The 18,655-nt window shown below is 37.3% G+C and overlaps 1 protein-coding gene across 1 annotated transcript; it reads right to left on the bottom strand.

The window, feature by feature from the left end:
* Positions 1-3,999: 3,999 nt before the first annotated feature.
* Positions 4,000-16,886, bottom strand: LOC130974609 (wall-associated receptor kinase-like 1). The gene is made up of 2 exons (XM_057899474.1): positions 16,355-16,886; positions 4,000-4,588 (listed from the first exon to the last, which is right to left on the bottom strand). The coding sequence occupies exons 1-2, from the start codon at positions 16,777-16,779 to the stop codon at positions 4,000-4,002; spliced, it is 1,014 nt and encodes a 337-aa protein (XP_057755457.1). The 5' UTR covers positions 16,780-16,886.
* Positions 16,887-18,655: the final 1,769 nt, after the last annotated feature.

Raw genomic sequence — 18,655 nt, 5'->3', positions numbered from 1 at the left:
AAAGATGTTAAAAATATTTTTTTTAAAGATGTTTTTTAAAAATTAAAATTTAACACATATAATTAATTAAATTGTATTATTTTTATTAAAATTAGACTAGACAAATCAGTTTAGCAAAAATATTAATAAATTAAGTTTTTAAATCGGTATAAATTAATATTTTTTATAAAAAATTTCTATAATATCCCTATTATAAAATACAACTAAAATATTTCTATCATATATATATATATATATATATATATATATATATATATATATATATATATATATATATTTTGAAAACTTTAAATTCTAACCCTATAGCGATAGAGAAAAAAAAGGCTAAAATTCAGAATTCTCAAAATTAATATATATAATAAGAATATTTTAGTCATTTTATATAATAAGGGTATTGTAGTCATTTTTTATAAAAAATAATATTAATTTAGACAGATTCAAAATTTGATTCATTATTTTTCACTCAAATTAATTTATCTGATATAATTTTGACAAAAATAATATAATTTAAATGATTATATATATTAAATTTTAATTATTAAAAAATATCTTAAAAAAAAAGGCGTTTTCTACATTTTTATTGAACCATCTCCCTTCATTTCTATCTTATCTTCGTCGATTTTTCTTATATTTGTTTCGTGCAACACCCGGTCTTTGAGGTTTTAGAAAACTGGTCAATGTTGCAAAAAGTTGTGTTAGGGCGAATGGGTTTGGAAATGATTTGTTGTTGGATTATTATTGGTTATTATTTTCAACACGCTCGCTCACTTCAACCTTCAAAGTTTGAATTATCATTCCATTTATATACAAAAGAATATTCACATGATGACATTTTTATATAAAAATTTAAATGTCATTATAAATTTTTATATGATTAATTAAATATATTTAGTTAATTATATCAATTTATCTAATAATTTAAAATGTTATTTTTAGGGCAAGTTACTTAAATAAATAGAATAGAGAAAACGTTTAACCAAATGTGCAAAACTGATTCTTGTTACTTGCATGTGCAAAAAGTCATTTCTATGTAATCCGTGGCAACCCACCACGGTTTCAAAACGTGCATAAACTATGACAGGTCCTAGCGGATTATCGCCAAAAGATATAGAGTGTAAACCGTGGTAGGTCACCACGGTTTACTAAGGAGAGATGGCGTGCATAAACCGTGGAGAGTCACCACGGTTTATAAAAAAACTTGTTTGCACATAAAACCTTGTGGGTCACCACGGTTTATGTGTGGTAAATAATGGACAGAAAATCTTGTTAATTTTATGTCCAATAGAAAATGAATTTATTAGCACAATAAATTTATTAGCAGAATCTTAAATTATGTCTTATCAACAACATCTTTTTATAATAGAAAGAGTACAATAAAAAAAAATCAGATAATACTAAGAAAATGATTTTTATAGTGCTTAAAAAATTGATGTCTATTTACTAAAAAATAAAAAATTAATATTTAATTTAAAATGATGAAATTTAATAAATTTAAAATATTTAAAATTTGTTATGTAAAATACATTAGAAAAAAATTAGACTCCAATAATAAACATCATGAAATTTTTGGATTTTTTTCTATTATAAAATAAAAAAATATTTTTAAAAATAAATTACACTAACATTAATGTTTGGAATCTGTGTTTTATTTTTTATTTTGAGTTTTTATGAAGTTTTCAAAATCTTAGGCGAACTTATGAAAACTACTCAAAAGTTCGTTTAAGCTTATAAGGTGACCTCTCTCATTATATTTATCTTTATTTTTTCATTTATAAAATAAATATTTATTACACTATAACATATTAATGAGTACAATAAAATAATTACTTGTTAATATTGGTATATTAATATTCATTAACATGCTTATTGATTAAATCTTTTATATAGATTTAATAAATTCACATATAAGTGTATATTGATATATTAATATTTGTTAAATTTAAAATAAAAAATATTTATTATATTATAAGAATATTAATGAGTACTCTAAAAAATATTAATAAGTAATTATTTTATTATGTTCATTAATATTTTTTATAGTATAATAAATATTTAAATATAGTGTAAAATGAAAAATAGGGATAAACATAATGAAAAACTAATTGATAATACATGTAAAAATTTTATAGTATATATTAGTCAATAATACATAAAGAGAACGAAAAAATTTTATTATAAATATTCAATAAAAATAGATGATTTTTTTTTTCTTTATAAAATGTACTATATAGTGTGTATTTATTAGGCTGCCTTTGTTTTCAACAATAAAATAGGATAAGACACTGAAAATAGGATAGGACAAGACACTGATGGATAGAGACACAAAATTTTGTATTCTTGTAATTCTGCTTGGTGATAAACTAGAACAAATTATTAAAATCTAATTTATTCTCATTTTTTTCATTAAAAAAATTTGAGATGAAAAATATAATAATAAAAAATATAATTATAAAAAAATAACAAGAATAATAAAAAAAAATAAGTTGTGTCTCTTGCACATAAAATTAACAAGGTTTTCTGGCCATTATTTACCACACATAAACCGTGGTGACCCACAAGATTTTATGTGCAAACAAGTTTTTTCATAAACCGTGGTGACTCTCCACGGTTTATGCACGCCATCTCTTCTTAGTAAACCGTGGTGACCTACCACGGTTTACACTCTATATCTTTTGGCCATAATCCGCTAGGACCTGCCACGGTTTATGCACGTTTTGAAACCGTGGTGGGTTGCCACGGATTACATAGAAATGACTTTTTGCACATGCAAGTAACAAGAATCAATTTTGCACATTTGGGTAAACGTTTTCTCTATTCTATTTATTTAAGTAATTTGTCCTTATTTTTATATAAAAATATTATTATAAAAATATCCACTTATATATAATAGGGCCCTCCAAATTTTTTTTTGACAATCTCTAAATTTATTTATTGTGTCTAAGTTTCAGAGTGGGCCGAGTATGTTGAGTGGTCCACTTCTATATATGGTGCTATTGAGAAAATTTGGCTATTAATCTTATCCATATATGGTCCACTTTTATATATTTGAAAATTACGGTGAACAATAAAAAATATTTTACCAAAAAAAAAAAATCGACTATTACACCAAATCCTGTGTCAATATGGCTAATTAATTATAAAACAACTATAATGAAGAATATATTATTTAACAACTTAATTCCAGGTTGATACAGCCAAAAGGCATTATGCGGAAATTTATTTTACTTGAAAGAGATACAAATAACTGAATAAATATACAACTGTAATTTTTTTTAGGAGTCAGTTTAATAAAAACACTAAAATTTTTTTTTTTTAAAAATGTTTATACATGTCATGTTATTATTGGACATCTTTATTAAATCGATTAATAATTTATTTTTTAATAAATCAGAATAAAATCGATATATTATAGCAACAATAATAAACCTAAATATGTGCATTTTAACTATTAGATTCGGTTTAATCCAATCGAATTAAATAATCTAAACCGAATATCTTTAAATTTTTTTATAAAAAGATAAATATATCTCTAACTTTTTGTTTTGTGGACATTTAACTTCCTAAAAGTTTAAAAATACAATTAGATCCCTAAAAAAATTGGGTTTATTGTTATTGTTATAAAAGAAAATCAGTTTTATTCTAAGTTATTAAGAAATTAAAAAATAACCGATTCATTAACACGTTCAATAATGCCACACGTAAGCGTATTTACAAAAAGACCGAGTTCGTTCTTCCATCAAATACACAGAAATACAATTATCTTGAGTTCATATCTCCAATTAATAACTTATGTTACATAAATATGAACAGCAACTTAAGAAAATTTACCAATTACTGGGTAAGAATATGCATAACCTCTGACTCTGAGGTGTGTGTTATGTTGCTTGGACATATATCAGGAGCAGAATCTGCAAACCATGGATGGTGATATTCAATTGCGGGATGCTTAATTTCTTCATGATGATTTTGTTGTGCATTATTAGACTTCCTCTCTAATTTTCAGATCTCATCCAATTCTCTTGTGACTTCTTTCATAGTTGGCCTACTTTTCTCATTGAGCTCTAAGCATCTATATGCAAGATTCGCAACAGCAATTATGTGCTCTTTCTCCCCTTCTTTTGTCACCCTATCATCGATTATGTCAAACATACGATCTTTCTCCATGAAAAGAACAAAATAGGAAGCCAAACTTTTCGCTTCGTTAGATCCTAAGGAGGATAACGGTTTTTGTCCTGTTAATAGTTCAAGAAGAACGACTCTAAAACTGTAAACATCACTCTTTTCTGTCAATTGACTAGTATGAAAGTATTCAAGATCCATATATCCAAAAGTCCCTTGAACTACTGTGGTGAGATGAGTATCTTCGATAGAGATCATTCTAGAAGCTCCAAAGTCAGCTACTTTTGCTCTGTACTTTCCATCCAACAAAATATTTGTTGACTTCACGTCTCTGTGATAAATTGGTTGAGAAGCAGCTGAATGTAAGTAAAACAATGCTCCTGCAATCTCAGATGCAATTCTCAAACGCATATCCCATGTCATTGGCAATTCCTCATTTTGGCCATGCAAATATTCATAAAGATTGCCATTTGGAATGAACTCATAAACAAGCAAAGGAATTTCCTTCTCCAAACAACATCCTAACAACTTAACCACATTTCTATGGTTAATTTGTGAAAGTATGACAAATTCATTGATAAATTCCTCCACGTTCCCTTGGACCTTGAACTTTTTGACAGCAACAATGTTTCCATCTACAAGCATTCTTTTGTAGACGGTACCTTGTCCTCCCTTACCAAGGACTCTGTTCATGTTGAAGTTATCAGTGGCTTTCTCTAACTCCTTTAAGGTAAAGTGTTTAACTTTGTCAACATTAACTTCCCCCGAAGATATCCTTTTTTCTAGCAGCACACCTCCGTTCTTTCTGTAGTTTTTTCCCATGCGGTTCTCTACTATTCTTCTCCTTACAACTTCATAAACCGGCCATGAAACACAGAGTAGTAAAATGACAGATCCAACACTCGAGAAAACACCTAACAAATTTGTCACATTAGTATATAAGACATTACGTACTTTGTCCGACTCACCAAAAGAAAAAAAAGAAATAAGTTGCATGCGCCAGAAATTTTTACTCAATACTTAGCTAACAAAAATATTTTTTTAAAATTTTAGATATTAAATACTAAATTTTAAATTATAAAGTTTAATAATACAAAATAAAATATTAAGCTAAAATATTAAATAATATTAATAAAAAATACTGACTCCCAGCATTTCTCAAGTCAACATATCATTAAAGGAGGCCACTTACATAAAGACACAAAAAATGTCTTTTTTTAAAGACATTCATACGTATCATAATATGATTGGATATCTTTGTTAAACCGGTTAATAAGTTATTTTTTAATAATTCAGAATAAAATCGGTTTATTAGAAAAAAATAATAAACCTAATTATCCATATTATAATTTTTAGATTCGGTTTGAACAGAATTATATTTAAATTTTTTATAAAAAGACAAATGTATTCTTAATTTTTTATTTTACAGACATTTAAATTCTTAATAATTTAAAAATACAATTAAGTCCCTCCAAAAAATTCTAATCCTAAGCCCTTATTCTGCCCAAGCCCAAATTCAAGCCTAACGGTGAAATGGTGAAATAATTTGCAGCTTTGTAGGATTCTCCCAAACTCACTCGATCATATGCTCAAACCTGGAAAGAACTGATGTTCTCGGTAATACAATTCATCAATTCCCAGATTCAAAGTCGCAATCTTTCAAGAATTTACAGGAACTTACAGCAGGTAAAGTGGCTGCTAATCTTGAAAGCTCCAGGTCTGTGATGACTCACTGCAGTGCTGATAGAGTTATGTTGAGAAGGCATTCCTCAAGCCAAGTTCTTCCTTCTGGAAGTAAGAGACTCTGGTGGAAGATATTCCTCTGGAGCCATAGGAACATGCATAGACCTATTTCAAGCAAATCAACACAGGTGAATCCTGGTGTGGCTGTAACGCACAATCCATACGGGTACTCTTCCGACACCCTTGAACCGAAGCACAAGCAGTCACCAAGAATTGTGGAATGGTAAGTGATGCGTCCCCCTATCCTCGGTTGCACCAGAAAGCTCGGCACCCGTATCAATCACCCGATATACTCGGCACAAGCTGGCAAACTCGGAGCAGAAGCAGATAAGCTCGGCATCTCTCATTCGAATAAAAGACACGTGCATCACAAAGCTCGGCACCGTATCAACCATCCAAAAATCCCGGCCCATGATCAGGACCAAACAGCATTACTCAACTGAAGATAAGAAACGTGATCAGATAATTCACAGCACCAAAACAGAATAAATCTTAACTAATCTATAAACTAGGACTTACCCACTAACGGGTCGAAACTAACTCCTATAAAGCATAGCTTACATTAGACTAAGTCTCAGGTTCTATCACTCTCAGTCTCTTACTCTAAACTCATTTACTCTCTCTCTCTTCTGAGATTATTACTGACTTGAGCGTCGGAGTATCTTGTGCAGGTATTCCCGCCGCGGTGTTTGATTCCGGCCGACGTCAAGCTCTTCCCTCTTACCGGCGGCCAGTTTGGAAGTGCTTAAGCTCGGCCTCCCTGGTGTTCGGACGAATCACTTGGCGCCCACCGTGGGGCCCGGAGTACATCTAACCCCATTTTTTTCCCTTGTCTAGTCTTCTACTTTATTTTGCAGGATTCCCGATCCTCGGACATGGCTGACAAGGAAAACCCACAACTATCACAGGATGACCTCCTGGCTCAGATCGCTGAGCTTCAGGCGGAGGTACGAAGGATAGCCGAGCTTTCAACGCAAAACAATGGAGAGAACTCCAAAGGCTCGGCTCATAATGCCACAGACCCCTTGAACATCGCCCCGCCAAAGGAAAAGCTCACCCTCGACAACCCCTTCTCTGAGGAGATCACAAATTATCAGATGCCAAAGAACTTTACCCTTCCGACTGCACTGGAGCCATACAAAGGATTCGGAGACCCACGAGCCCACATAAAGAAGTTCCAGTCAATGATGTTTTTCAACGGCCCCAAGAACGAGCCTGTCCTTTGCCGAGCATTCCCAACCTACCTCGACGGCGCAGCATTACTCTGGTTCTCCAAACTCCCTGAGGGATCAATTTCCTCTTTCGAGGACCTTGCCAGATCATTCATCGATTACTTTGCCGCGTCAAGGATCTATGTACATGGATCGGACTACCTCGGCACCATCAAACAAGGCCAGCATGAGAGCCTTAAAGATTACATGACCAGATTTGCTGACGCTACCATGGAGATCCAAGACTTAGACCCAGCCGTTCACCTGCACGCCCTCAAAGCCGGCCTCAGGCCCGGCAAATTTTGGGAGACTATTGCCATAACAAAGCCGAAAACCCTAGAGGAGTTCCGAGAAAGGGCGGCAGGTCAGATGGAAATCGAAGAGCTTCGAGAAGCTCAGAAATCAGACAAACAACCACACAGGAGAGATGAGGAAAGGACCTTCAGATCTCCAGGCAATAAAGACACAAAGAAACCCTCTAAACCAGCATCAAAGTACAACACCTACACCAGATTCAACACCAGAAGAGAAAACATCATCAGAGAAATCCTCAACGCCAAAATCATTAAACCACCAGCCCGAGCAGGGAACTACCAGGATCAACGATTCGTGGACAAGACGAAACATTGCGCCTTCCATCGGAAGTTCGGTCATACAACAGATGACTGCATCGTCGCAAAAGACCTCCTGGAAAGACTAGCACGCCAAGGTCTCCTGGACAAGTACATCGAGACCCGGAAGGGCAAGGGAGGAAACTCGGACAGGACAGAACATAAGCAAGCAACGGCTGACGACAAAAAAGAAAGGATCACTCCTGACCCGCCAAGAGGAGTTATCAACCACATATCGGGAGGATTCGCAGGCGGAGGAGAAACGAGCTCAGCCAGAAAGCGAAGCTACAGAGCAATGCTGGCAATCGAAGGAACCATACAACCAAAAAAGGACAAAGGACCAGACATCACAATATCATTCAACCAAACAGACTTCAAATCGGCAAGCCCTAACCTCGACGACCCTGTGGTAATTTCAATCCAGGTTGGAGATCTGTTGGTAAGAAAAACATTGTTAGACCCAGGTAGTAGTGCTGATGTTTTGTTTTATTCTACTTTTACAAAAATGAAATTATCCGAAAAATTGATACAACCCTCCTCTGGAGAGCTAATTGGGTTCTCCGGAGAGAGAGTCCCCATCATGGGACACATATGGCTAAAGACCACAATGGGAGAGATCCTTATGGCAAAATCAATTGATATTCAATACCTAATAGTAAACTGTTACAGCCCTTATAATATTATACTTGGGAGACCCGCACTGAATACATTCAGGGCAGTGGTGTCCACATTACACCTATGTGTCAAGTTTCCAGTGCAGGAAAACAAGATCGCCACGGTGTATGCCGACCACCAAGAAGCTCGGCAATGCTATAATGCTGGTCTGAAACCAGTACAAACAAAACAGGAAGCTCGGCCACAGGTCCAGGCCATTCAAACGTCTGCCAACACAGCGACGCTAGCGGACCTTGACCCCAGGGAAGACCTCGGCGAAAGACCTCGACCAATGGACAATCTTCAACAAGTAACACTAACAGCAGACGACAACCAATACACATATGTAGGAGAGGCATTAGAAGGGGCAGACCGAGCAAGACTCATTTACACACTGCGCCAAAACGCCGACCTTTTCGCATGGACACCAGAGGACATGCCCGGAATAAACCCAGAGGTCATCTGCCACAAACTAGCAATTGACAAAACAGCCCGACCAGTCGCACAGAAGAAAAGGAACCTCGGAGAGGAGAAAAGACAAGCAGCACTTGAAGAAACCCAAAAGCTCCTCAATGCAGGTTTCATAAGAGAGATTCGCTTCACCACATGGTTGTCCAACGTGGTGATGGTAAGGAAAAGTTCAGGTAAATGGCGCATGTGCGTCGACTTTACAAATTTAAATAAAGCCTGTCCTAAAGATGCATATCCATTGCCTTGCATTGATAAATTAGTTGACAACGCCTCTGGTTTTAAAGCTTTGAGTTTTATGGATGCATACTCTGGCTATAACCAGATTCTGATGCATCCAGAAGACCAAAGCAAAACGGCTTTTATAACAGAACATGGAAATTTTTGTTACAAGGTAATGCCCTTTGGCCTAAAGAATGCAGGTGCGACGTATCAGAGGTTAATGGACAAGGTATTCCAACATCAGATAGGCCGTAATATGGAGGTCTATGTAGATGACATGGTAGCCAAAACACCCATGCAGGGGTCACATTGTGATGACTTATCAGAAATTTTCAAACAACTCCGAGCATATAACATGAGACTCAATCCAGACAAATGTGCTTTTGGAGTCCAAGGAGGGAAGTTCCTCGGATTCATGTTAACATCTCGAGGCATCGAGGCCAACCCAGAAAAGTGTAAGGCCGTGCTAAACATGACAAGCCCAAGAACAGTAAAAGAAGTCCAGCAACTTGCAGGACGAATAGCTGCCCTGTCACGTTTCCTACCTGCCGTGGCAAACCGATCTTATCACTTTTTTCAGACATTCTCTAAAGGCAAGAAGTTCAACTGGACAGACGAATGTGAAAATGCCTTCACCGAACTTAAACAACACTTGACATCGCCACCAATCCTCCAGAAACCCGAGGCAGGTAACCCATTATATTTATACTTATCAGTATCTAACCATGCTATAAGCTCGGTTTTGGTGACAGAAACAAGGAAAAAGCAGAACCCAGTATATTTCATCAGTAGGGTACTGCAACCAGCAGAGACAAGGTACCCGAAGATAGAACAATTGGCGCTGGCACTAATCACAACAGCAAGAAGACTGCGACACTATTTCCAGAGCCACACAATCATAGTACGAACGGACCAACCATTAAGGCAGATACTAACCAGACCCGAGCTCGCCGGCAGATTAATAAAATGGTCGGTCGAGCTCTCCGAGTTCGATATCCGGTACGAATCAAGGAAAACACTGAAGTCACAGGTTCTGGCCGACTTTATATCAGAGATGACAAATGACACATACAACACAGACGTGAGATGGACCATACATGTAGATGGAGCATCAAACAAAGAAGGCAGTGGGGCTGGGATACTACTCAAAGAAGGAGACAAAGTAGTGGCCGAGCAGTCACTACAGTTCCACTTCAACGCAAGCAACAATCAATCGGAATATGAGGCCCTACTCGCCGGACTAAAGCTCGCCCTACAACTGCAAATACCTCGAATAACAGCCTACTGCGACTCCTCGTTAGTGGTACATCAAATAAAGGGCGAATTTCAGGTAAAAGATCCTTTGTTAGAGAAATATTGGCTCATAACAAAGGATCTAATTTCAAAATTTAAAGAATTTGATATTATTCATGTAAACCGAGAACACAATACCAGGGCCGACGTGTTATCTAAACTAGCCACAACTCGGCAAACCGGGAACACGTCGGCACTGTCTCAGCTAACGCTTGACAAACCAAGTTTTGAGCAGGATACAATTCTAAGTATTACACAGGTCCCAGATTGGCGAACACCTTTTTTCAATTACATCAACACAGGCACTATACCAAACGACGAGCCGAACTTGCCACTCTTCCGACGAAGAGCAAGCTATTATACAGTGGTGGGAAACACTTTGTACAGACGAGGGCACTCACAACCACTACTTAAGTGCATCAGCAACGAGGAGGCCGAGGAAGTCATGGCCGAAACACACGAAGGAGTCTGCGGCAACCATATTGGCGGCCGAGCATTAGCAGCAAAGATCCTGCGAACAGGATATTATTGGCCGACGATAAAACGGGACTGCATCTCCAAAGTTAAGGCATGTGATAATTGTCAAAAGCATGCCACCCTCTCCGAGACCCCAGCCGAAGAGCTCCACACCATAGAGGTAAGCTGGCCTTTCGATAGGTGGGGATTAGATATCCTCGGACCTTTCCCGAAAGCGCCAGGCCAGGTAAAGTTCCTCTTGGTTTCAATAGATTATTTCTCTAAATGGATAGAGGCACAACCTCTAGCACACATAACGGCAGAAAAAGTGCGATCTTTTTTATGGAAAAATATCATATGCAGATATGGTATACCAAGAGAGATAATCTCAGATAATGGGAGACAATTTACAGATCATAAGCTCGCCGCTTTTCTAACAAACTTTAACATCAAACATCATTTCAGCTCAGTAGAGCACCCGGAAACTAACGGACAAGTTGAATCAGCTAACAGAATTATCTTGCAGGGATTAAAGAAAAAGCTCGGCGACGCTAAGGGAGAATGGGCATACCTCATTCCAGAAGTACTATGGAGTTACAACACTAGCGTTCAATCTGCCACAGGGGAGACCCCCTTCAAACTGGTATACGGCGCAGAAGCACTTATCCCAGTAGAGGTTAGCGTCCCAACATTAAGGACCGAGCTCTATGATCAAACGGGCAACCTACAAGCTCGGACAGCCGAGCTAGACCTCATCGATGAAGAAAGAGACATCTCCGCCATAAAACAGCGAGCCAGAAAACAATACCTAGAGCAAAGACACAACAAAAAAGTGGTTCCCAGATTTTTCAACAATGGAGATCTCGTGCTTAGGCGCACAGAGGAAGCCCGGAAACCTCCAGGACATGGCAAATTGGCGGCAAACTGGGAAGGACCTTTCCGAATACTTTATAATCTCGGAAAGGGGGCTTACAAGCTCGAAACTCTTCAAGGAGATCAACTTCCAGGAACATGGAACATTTCCTCCTTAAGAAAATATCAGTCATGATGTAACATATAATTTGCGAATGATGGTACTCTTTTTCCCTCCGAAGGTTTTTTCCCAAAATACATGGGTTTTACTCGGAAAGGGTTTTAACGAGGCCGGACGCAGCAAACCATTGTACTCATACGAACTATTGAACAACGGTTCACATTTTGACAGTTAAAACTTACATTTCAAAGAATCCGAGCATAATCCTCGGAACCTTACCATCACTAACCGAGCTTAATTCTTGGAAAATCCCAACCGCAAGCAACGCAAAATTTGAGTAACAAACATGCTAATCCGAGCTTCATACTCGGAACTCAACATGCGCGTGCCGAGCATAATACTCGGACAAGTACACTACCGTCATCTAAAACTAACCCGAGCCTCATACTCGGAGTACAATCTTCACGTTCCGAAAGTAATACTCGGAGAAACGCGTGCAAAAATAAACAAGCACAAACAATAACCAAGTTATTCGATGAAATCTCAAAGGCTCGTTTAAACAGAAGCCCTTTACTTAGAGCCTCAACTCCCCTCGTTGATAATTTGATCAATGATGGCTGCCACTACCTTTCATGCACATACGCAATCATTTCTCAAATAAAAACATACTGGTATAATTTATCGAAGTACCAGACTTCATTTTCAAATAACATCAGTTATAATCAAACCGAGCTATATACTCGGAACACAAAACATAACTGTCAAAACATTCAAGTAAAAAGTCCAAAATAAACAACAAGATCCGAAGATACAACAAATACTAACAAATCACTCTCTCTTATCACCTATGCTGGATCCCTCACTCCCAGCAGCGCTTTCATCTTCCACAAGCTCACCATCAACAACAACCTTCATAACATCAAGCTTCGCGGGGTCAGCCTCAGGATACAACACCTTGACTTGAGAAACAGCACGATCAAAACCCTGAGCAAAGGCCTCGTAGACCCCACCTTCTAACTCTTTGATCCGAGCAGATAACCGATCTATTTCAGACTTCATATTCTTCAAAGAGGCCTCGTGCAACTTCTGCTCCTCAGCAAAAGCAAGATCTTTCCTCTCAATGGAGGAGGACAACTCAGCAATTTTGTCATCCCTTTCCTGGATAAGACCGGATAACTCCTCAACACGAGTAACCTCTTTATTCTCCCGCTCTAAAGCGAGTTCCTGAGATCGACCAATAGCAACAATACGAGCACCAATCACCTACAAATAACAAAATAAATACATAAACACCAGCCAGAATTAAAAAAGAAAAAGCAACAAAGTAACCTGTACCTGCAGAAACCGACTAACACCTGCTCGACCAACATCATCAATCCTCTTCATATCATCGGGAAAACAGCAGAGCTCATCAGCCATGACACCGAAAGGATACAACTTCGCCCACAAAGATCTGCCATGCTCGTCCTCATCATACCCATGAAGCTTTTTCTGCGATTCATAAGCAGACTCCACCATTTTTAATATCGCCGAGGACTCCCCCTTACCATCTAACACTTCAGCAAAGTTACCTTTACCTTGTCCCCTCTTCCGCTTCAACTTCGGTCCAGGACCATACTGAGTTACCATTGCAGCAGCACCTTTCCCCACATTAGAAGAAACCTCTTTTTCGCTTTTCTTACGCTGACTAAAGAAGGACTTTAACCCGGCAGTGGTGATTGCAGGAGCTTTCTCAGCTACAGATTAAAAACAAACCAAGTCAAGGCACAACAGAATAAGCATATGAAACACAACAACAAACATAATAAAACACAAATTACCTATATGATCATACACTGCCTGCTTATCAGAATCCCATTTTAACATCTCGGCAACTGACAACAAACCTTTCGGACCCAAACACTTAAAAAGGAAATCCATGACGATATCATCATCAACTAACCTATCATCTACATCCAGGGCTTGGTAGGGCTTAGCACACCAAAACAAAGGAAACCTTTCAACCAGATGTTCGTTCAAATAGAAGGGAAAATCCTCCGGGACGCTCCTAACCTTAACAAACATTGACTTGAAATCCTTAAACGAAGATTTATACAATCCAAACACTGCCCTACGAGGATAACTACTGAGATTTACCCACAAACCCCTGTTTACCCCCTTCGCCTGGAATAAAGAGAAAAACAACCTAAGGGACGGCGGACACTCTAAAAGTTCCATCAACACCTCAAAAGCTCGAACAAAGCCCCATGAATTGGGGTGCAATTGGGTCGGAGCACAATTCAACCAATATAGAACACCACACTCAAAATCGGTGAAAGGGAGCCTCACCCCCAATTCTGTGAAAAGACAACTGTACATATAAAAATAGGACCAATCATTCAACCGGTCACACACACGATCATCCTCTCCACAAGGCACCAACTCAATCCTAACATTACTACCAGGCCTAACCCAAACGCCCGATCCTAAGAGCTTCACAGACTCTTCGTCATCAAATTGAGACTTGCGTTCTCTCACCTTAACATCAACCCAGTCATACAAACTACCCACATCACATTTCTCCATCAGAAACAAGAAAAGACGGGGCAAGAAGATAAAGACAGAAGTAGAAAAGAATCACCACTAACCTTGCTTGCTCATTTTTCAGAAACAGAGAAGAAAAAGACTTTAATCCCACAATGCAACAGTTGGAAAAGTAAAAGAATGTCCAAATAACACAAGTCACAAACGGTTACTCACCCTATACATTTAATTCAAAACGGCAAGAAAGAGGAAACATTAAATCCACTACACAATCCAATGGACAGGGGTATCTAGAAAAGCGGAGCGGTTTTTTCACATCAATCACGTCAATAGCGCAAAAATCGAGGCCATTTCAAAACGTTCTGTTTCCTCACCCGAACTAAGCCAAGCTCGGGGGCTACAAGGACCATGGATAACAAACGAAACTCAGCAACCGAGGATGACAGTATTCCTGGTCTAAAAGCTCGCCTTAGTCCTGTCCGCACCAAGGCAAGCTTGGGGGCTATGATGCGTCCCCCTATCCTCGGTTGCACCAGAAAGCTCGGCACCCGTATCAATCACCCGATATACTCGGCACAAGCTGGCAAACTCGGAGCAGAAGCAGATAAGCTCGGCATTTCTCATTCGAATAAAAGACACGTGCATCACAAAGCTCGGCACCGTATCAACCATCCGAAAATCCCGGCCCATGATCAGGACCAAACAGCATTACTCAACTGAAGATAAGAAACGTGATCAGATAATTCACAGCACCAAAACAGAATAAATCTTAACTAATCTATAAACTAGGACTTACCCACTAACGGGTCGAAACTAACTCCTATAAAGCATAGCTTACATTAGACTAAGTCTCAGGTTCTATCACTCTCAGTCTCTTACTCTAAACTCATTTACTCTCTCTCTCTTCTGAGATTATTACTGACTTGAGCGTCGGAGTATCTTGTGCAGGTATTCCCGCCGCGGTGTTTGATTCCGGCCGACGTCAAGCTCTTCCCTCTTACCGGCGGCCAGTTTGGAAGTGCTTAAGCTCGGCCTCCCTGGTGTTCGGACGAATCAGTAAGTATTGTATTCCATTCGTTACGATTAATCACATGAAACCTTACCAGTTACCAATTATGAACGTGAGTGTGATTCAGAAGAGAGACGAGAGGATGTTTCGGTTGAGTAAGAACAAGGCTTCTTCGAAATCTGCAGCTGATACAAGATTTGAGTTCTGATTCTCTCATTTTAAGGCTTTTCAGGTAATTTAATTTAATTTTTATTTTTCCCTAATTCTTCCATTTACGTTGATAAATGCTAATGCAATAGTGTGTGAAGTAGAGTTCTGTTTTTGTTTTTTTTTCACGTTAACTTAATACGCTTCGTATGTTCGCAATTGTTGATCCGCGATGATGAACTGATTATGCGTTTGGTGCGGAATTTGCAATGCAAGCCTCAGAATCTTAGATCCTACTGTTGTAATTTAGAAACAGCGAAAACTAGTGCTTTATTTGTTGAATTTTATCAAAGAAGATTAAATTTATTATGTGAAGAAGTTTAGTATTTTGGAAATGGATGATAATTAATTAAGGTGAACTAAAGTGAAGTTGTTCTGTTGAGCTATAATATAGAATCCTTGAGACTTGAATGTTTTATCAAATGCAAGTAGCCGATCGGATTGTTGGTTTGATATGAATAACAAGTGTTCATACATATTTTTGTTCACATTATTAATAACTTAATACTAAGCAGTGGGACAAATCATAATATTGAATGACTACAGTGACATGTTAAAAGTAAGCAAAGATGACTTATCTTTAAGTTCTAATGTAGTTATAATCAAGGGGGGAAATGTTTAAATCACCAAAATTATACTCTTTTTATCCAAATTTTGCTGCTAAAAAAGTCGTATATTGATTTTAGAATTGTTTTCAATAGTAATTCAGTGTCCGGGAAAATAAAGGAAATAGATGGTTCTGTTAATAATAACAAATGCTGATTCTCTTGTTTGTAGGTACCCAAGGGATGGGAAACTCTTTGTTTCTGTTGTTTCGGTAGAAAGTGGTAAAGCTATTGCAAAGTCAAGCAAGGTGCTGGTGTAAAATCGGATAAACTCCATGACTACAACTCTTTCCCGTGGTGCTTCGGAGAATCCTATGATTGGAACAACGTTGGGGTGTTGTGCCAATGAGAGCCGCTTCAACACAGATGAGAATCCAAAGCTTGCATTGCTCAAAACAAGAAAAAGGTGGATCATCTTCACAGCTACAAGCTCTGCATTCGATAGCGTTGCGGCGTAAACCGTTCCTAGGCGACCCTGGCCAATAATTCTCCTATGGTTGAAGCCACCAGTGGCAGCATCAAGTTCCATTAAAGGGTATGCACGAGCACAAAATTTTACCGGAAGTGTTTCCTCGGATTCAACCGGCTTTTTCTTGCATGCAAGAAACAGAACAACACCAAGAACTATAAGAGATACGGATAGAGCCACCATGACTAAATCATAAGCAATCTTGGCATGGTCCATTTCTAGTTTTGGTCCTTCTTTTCTCTTTTCAATTGCTTGCAGGAAGTGAATTGGAATTTGGAGGGTAGTTTGTCAAAGTGGTATGAGGAAACTAGCTTTATATTATATAAATGTGATTTAATATAATTGGATGAGAGATTTTATCAAACAGTTGGAGGGTATGTTTAAACTTTGGAGGAAAAAAAAAGAGAGCATAAGTTTGACAAAAGGAGATTTAGTATTTGCCTATTTGGTGAGATTAGTTGTGGTAGCTCAATGTTGGAGCCATGCCACTGTTTTTATATACGTTAAATTATGACATACTGATATTTAAATAGTAATGCTAGAAAGACAATAATTTAAAATTATTTTATTTAATTTAATATTTATAATTTTATATATTTAACCTTTAAAAGTTTAAATTGATTTAAGTTAATTTTTATTGTCTCTCAAATATTTCTGATTTTAAAATAAGACTTAGGAAGATCCATTTTTAGTTCGACAAATCACTTAGATCATGACCAATCTACTTTTTCATAAGGGTCATTCTCACAATTAAATAAATGGGACTATGGTACAAAATGGGATCATGACCAATCTACTTTTTCATAAGTCAAGCAAGGTGCTGGTGCAAAATGGGAGTTGTCAGTGGTCAGATTCTTTTTCAAAATTTGTATTGTTTCTAGGAGATAATTCTTCCAAGGAGATTGATGAATGTCTCCTCAAGCTTATTGTTGCCATGGTGCTGATACTATTGCTGTTTTCTTTTTCTATTGTGTATACTCTACTTTATAGTTAAGATGTTTCTTTATTAGTTAGAAGTTTGTTTGAATTATGATGTGGCTTAACAGGGACCATCAAGGTCTAGTATCCTTGGAGAGGTCACTGTTGGCAAGTTATGTGAGTTCAAATGTTGAATCTCCACTTTCACTCAAGCTAGGTAAGTGCAACCATGGGACAGTTTTACATGTCAGATATACAAATAAACTTGTCTTTTTTATTGAGTGCAGAAACCTAGATGGTTATGTGTTACTGTGGTTGGTTACGTTGGGATTTAATTGTAGTCAACTTTGGAGGAAAAGTAATATTGGAAATCTGGAATATATTGCTGAGTATTGAATGTATCTTATTAATTCCAATTACTCTTGTTAATCGACAACTTGTTTTCTTTGGGTAATCTCTGTTTATTCAAGCGGTATTCACTGTGATTTTTCTCTCTGATATACATTGTTGCATAGGATCATAAGGAATTATATTTCTGCCCAAAGTTTTATGACTTGTATTCAATTGAAATCTTAGCCACTAGATTCTGTGAGAGAGAAATGATAATTAATTAGTTAGAGATTTGGTTGGAACGGCATGCATCATTCTCTTGTAAACAAATCTTTTAAGATTACATCATTGAAATTATGAACACATAATAAAGTCACAAAAAAGTTAATTACAATTAAAGACTTTGTTGGCATTGTCCATTGAAGCTGTACTCTCTGATTTTTTACAATGAAGCAAAGCTACATATCTGTACTTGATTGATTCTCCTATACATACCACTAAATGTATTTACACAGCATGACTCAAAACCACGATGAAACAAAACCTCCTTCTAAGCAATGGGTTTATCAAAAAGCTTAACATCCATGTTCACATTCTAATACTTCTTTCCTCCTATTTGCTATCATAAACCAGGTTCACGAGCCTAACAAATATCTGAATCCGGACAAAAGAGAGAAAAATCTTGGAATTCTCTATTTGCTATGTGCCAATTGACAAAGCGAGCTTGTATCGACTTGAACAGAAAAAGGATGACTGAAAAAAGACAGCATTTATCATCTTCCCTACAAGATCATATCCAAACTTGAAAACAAGGACCAACATAAAATATACTAGAAGCAAAGCA

Source organism: Arachis stenosperma, chromosome 4 (assembly GCF_014773155.1).
Source record: "Arachis stenosperma cultivar V10309 chromosome 4, arast.V10309.gnm1.PFL2, whole genome shotgun sequence".
NCBI classification, from domain to species: domain Eukaryota; kingdom Viridiplantae; phylum Streptophyta; class Magnoliopsida; order Fabales; family Fabaceae; genus Arachis; species Arachis stenosperma.
This window is presented reverse-complemented; position numbering and strand designations above follow the sequence as displayed.

Excerpts from the sequence above, each read along its gene's own strand:
- LOC130974609 (XM_057899474.1), bottom strand. The coding sequence starts at position 16,779 with ATGGACCATGCCAAGATTGCTTATGATTTAGTCATGGTGGCTCTATCC. Across the intron at positions 4,589-16,354 it reads GTCATGGAGTTTATCCGATT|TGGCAATCTTTATGAATATT; the intron begins TTACACCAGCAC and ends GTTCATTCCAAA.